Source organism: Poecilia reticulata, unplaced genomic scaffold (genome assembly GCF_000633615.1).
Source record: "Poecilia reticulata strain Guanapo unplaced genomic scaffold, Guppy_female_1.0+MT scaffold_310, whole genome shotgun sequence".
Classification (NCBI taxonomy): domain Eukaryota; kingdom Metazoa; phylum Chordata; class Actinopteri; order Cyprinodontiformes; family Poeciliidae; genus Poecilia; species Poecilia reticulata.
In genome coordinates, this window is record NW_007615085.1 from 3,737 (window position 1) to 6,967 (window position 3,231).

A 3,231-nucleotide genomic window follows, 5' to 3' on the forward strand; every position below is an offset into this window, starting at 1 on the left:
TCACATGACCAGCTTCACATGACCAGCTTCACATGACCAGCTTTGTCTGTACCTTTAATAAGATATTTAACATCAAAGCTCCTTTGGTTAACCTGGTTAACATGAGACCTGGTTAACCAAGTTAACCCGGTCTCTGGTTAACCCGGTCTCTGGTTAACCCGGTTAACCTAGTCTCTCTGGCTCATTTGGTTAACCCAGTTAACCTGGTCTCTGGTTAACCTGGTTAACCAGGTTAAAGCCAAACGTCTTTTTCTTCCTCCTGCTTTTCATTAAATATTTCAGATTTTCCTCCCAGTCGACTTAAAAAGTAGATTTTCTGAAATAAATCGGATCCCTGAGGAAGAATTTAATATTTCACTTTTCAAAGGTTTTTAATATTAAACGGCTTTGATGTCATTATGTATTGATCGTCCAGCTGAATTCGTCACGGTGACGCATCGATGATCGATCATCTCAGTTTTACAGTCACTGATTCCTGATCGATCCAGATGTTATTGATTTCTGCTGATCCCAGCAGGTTGTCCTCTCTGTTACCATGGTGACGTCTGATCAGGAATCGGACGCAAACCGGGTTCTGTTGAACTGGGTTTATCAGAACCAGAACGGATGATTTCATGTTTCCGGATTGTCAGAAAGGCACCTGAACACATCAGATTCACCTTCAGTCACTTTTATTTTGAAAACAACAGGAAATGTTGGTCGGTTACAGGAGAACTCCAGGCTGGAGCGGAACCAGAACTATGAGGTCCAAATCGGTCCTCAGACTCATCACACTCACACTGCATCTCAGCAGTCGGATCAGTCCCATGTGGACCCGGTCAGAACCAGGTTCTATTGGTCTCCAGCGGTTCTGGTCGTCCTACATGTTGTAGATGTTGGTCTGGTCCGACTGGGTGGTTCCGATGGCTGACAGAGGCTCGTTAACGACTCGGTCCCCTGATCCAGTGGTACCGGAACCAGACTGTTCACTGGGTCGGGGTCCGACCGGTCCAGAAGGTTCTGCAGGGGGCGGAGCTTCAGGCCTGGATTCTGCAGCACAACACCTGCACAGGTGAGTTACAGGGTTAGTCACAGCTTCCTGTCACATGTTTGAGGTAGGCGGGGCCTTTATGTGCTGCAACGCCATCAAAATCGGTTTCACCTGGTGGGCGGAGCCATACGAAGCCTGGCCAATTAGAATGCTTCAGACGAACTGATGGGACCAATCTGAACGAGTCACCAGTTCACTGAACTGAAACGAACTAAACTCAACTATTGCTACATGCTGTTGCTACTTGTTGCTACATGCTGTTGCTACGTGTTGTTGCTACATGCTGTTGCTACTTGTTGCTACATGCGGTTGCTACATTGTGTTGGACACGCTCCGACATGTTGGTGTTGCTACGTGTCATTGCCAAGTGTCGCCGTTGCCCTGTGTTGTTGCCGTGACTCACGGCGGCGCGTTGCTCGGCAGGAAGCGGTCCTCCTCTCCGTCCAGGATGCCGTGGTACAGGCCGATCTGCTGCTCCAGCCTCTGCCGGTTGCTTAGCAACATGTCGAAGTCGCGGCGCTGCTGCTCGATCTCGCTCCGCACATCGCTAAGCTCCGCCTCCAGCCGCGCCGCCACTGAGCCCAGGTTCTGCAGCTCCACGTCGTGCCAGTGGCGGGCGTCGCTCAGCGAGTTCTCCAGGCCTCGTTTCTGCAGGACCAGAGGTCAGGAGGTCAGGGTCTGGGTGACCCTAGATGTGATAGTGCCGGTCTCACCAGCGCCCTGATGGACTCCGTCTCAGCCTGGAGACTCTGGATCCTGCAGCTCACGTCGCTGCACTCCGCCTTCAGCGCCTCCGCCTGCCGCTCCTCCGCACTCAGACCGCTGGCCGCGCACGGCGCCTCCTGCGGGACAGGACGGGTTGGGGTTAGGGGACAGAGGGGACGGCTGGTCCTCTGACCCGGCCTCACCTTTGATTCCAGGTAGCCGTCGGTGTCGGCCCGGTTCCGCTCCGTCAGCTGCTCCCAGTGGGTCCGGATGTGGGCCAGGATCCGGTCCAGACCCGTTTCCATGGGAGCGTCGGGTTCGTCCACGTCCCGTCCGGCTGTCCGGCTGTAGAGGGCGCGGACGTCCTAAGGGGGGAGGGACAGTCCGGTCACCAGAGGCCCGCTGCCGGTTCTGGTTCCGATCGAGATGCAACAGAACCTGCTCATGGCGGCTCTCCAGGCGTCGCAGCTCCGCCTTCATGGTCTCCATCCGCTCCTCGAGCTCCGCCTTCGTCACGGCCGCCTCCTCCATCACCCGGCGGAGCGAGCCGACCTCGTCCTCCACCGCCGCCCTGAGGGACGCCTCGCTGTCCAGCCTACACACACACACACACACACACACACACACACACACACACACACACACGTTTCTAGATCAGGATTTATTAAAACTCATTTCTGGGAAAGTTCGTCTCTGAGGCAAACGGCCGTAAATGAACTCTGTCCGTTTCCACCAAATTTATACAAAACCCCCAAATAAAAAGTCTAAAAATCACCAAACAGAAACATTTAATCGGAGCCGTAACCATGGAGACGAGCTGGTAGATGTCGGCCTCTCTAAACGTTCACATATCGTCGCTCCCATTAAAGTGGAGGTCGTCTCCATGGAAACCAGCAAACAGCCCGCACGTTCATTATGAAACCTGCAGCTATGAACACATGAAAACCTGTTGGCGCTTCGTTCGCCTCCTGCAGACAGAAACACCTGAGACGGATTTACAGGATTAATCTGAAAACTAAACCCAGCGCCGAACAACAAGCAGAAGAAATAACGACTATAAAAGCCGATAGAAACGATAAACCGATTAATCGAACAGTTCGTTTCCTGACGGCTGAATCAGAAATTTGATTTGATTAGCAGCGGCTCGGTTTCCATTACATTTAAAATTACACAAATCGAAATTACGAAAATTAACATTTTTGTCGTCACAGACTGTGAACCACCACCGGATGTCGCCCAAACCAAGAAGAAAACCGGAAGTTAGGATCGGTCCAATCAGAACCAGTTACTCACTGAGGTTCTTTAAATAGTTTCTGGCATCAGCGGAACATCAACCACATTTTGTGCTCATTTGAAATCTAGTCAGTGTTTAAATCGGGTTCTGACCGGGTTCTGCTGGGGTTCTGCTCGAGTTCTGACCGGGTTCTGCTCGAGTTCTGACCGAGTTCTGCTCGGGTTCTGACCGGGTTCTGCTCGGGTTCTGACCGGGTTCTGCT

General features: G+C 52.3%; 1 protein-coding gene across 1 annotated transcript in view; it reads right to left on the reverse strand.

The window, feature by feature from the left end:
- Positions 1-654: 654 nt before the first annotated feature.
- The window catches only part of bfsp2 (beaded filament structural protein 2, phakinin), a 3,551-nt gene continuing 974 nt past the window's right edge, over positions 655-3,231 (reverse strand). The window contains exons 2-6 of the mRNA XM_017303503.1: positions 2,174-2,384; positions 1,939-2,100; positions 1,744-1,872; positions 1,434-1,678; positions 655-1,043 (exon numbers count right to left, since the gene is read on the reverse strand). Coding sequence (XP_017158992.1) covers positions 860-1,043; positions 1,434-1,678; positions 1,744-1,872; positions 1,939-2,100; positions 2,174-2,384 — 931 coding nt within the window. The 3' untranslated portion in view covers positions 655-859. The remainder of the gene's footprint in view (positions 1,044-1,433; positions 1,679-1,743; positions 1,873-1,938; positions 2,101-2,173; positions 2,385-3,231) is intronic.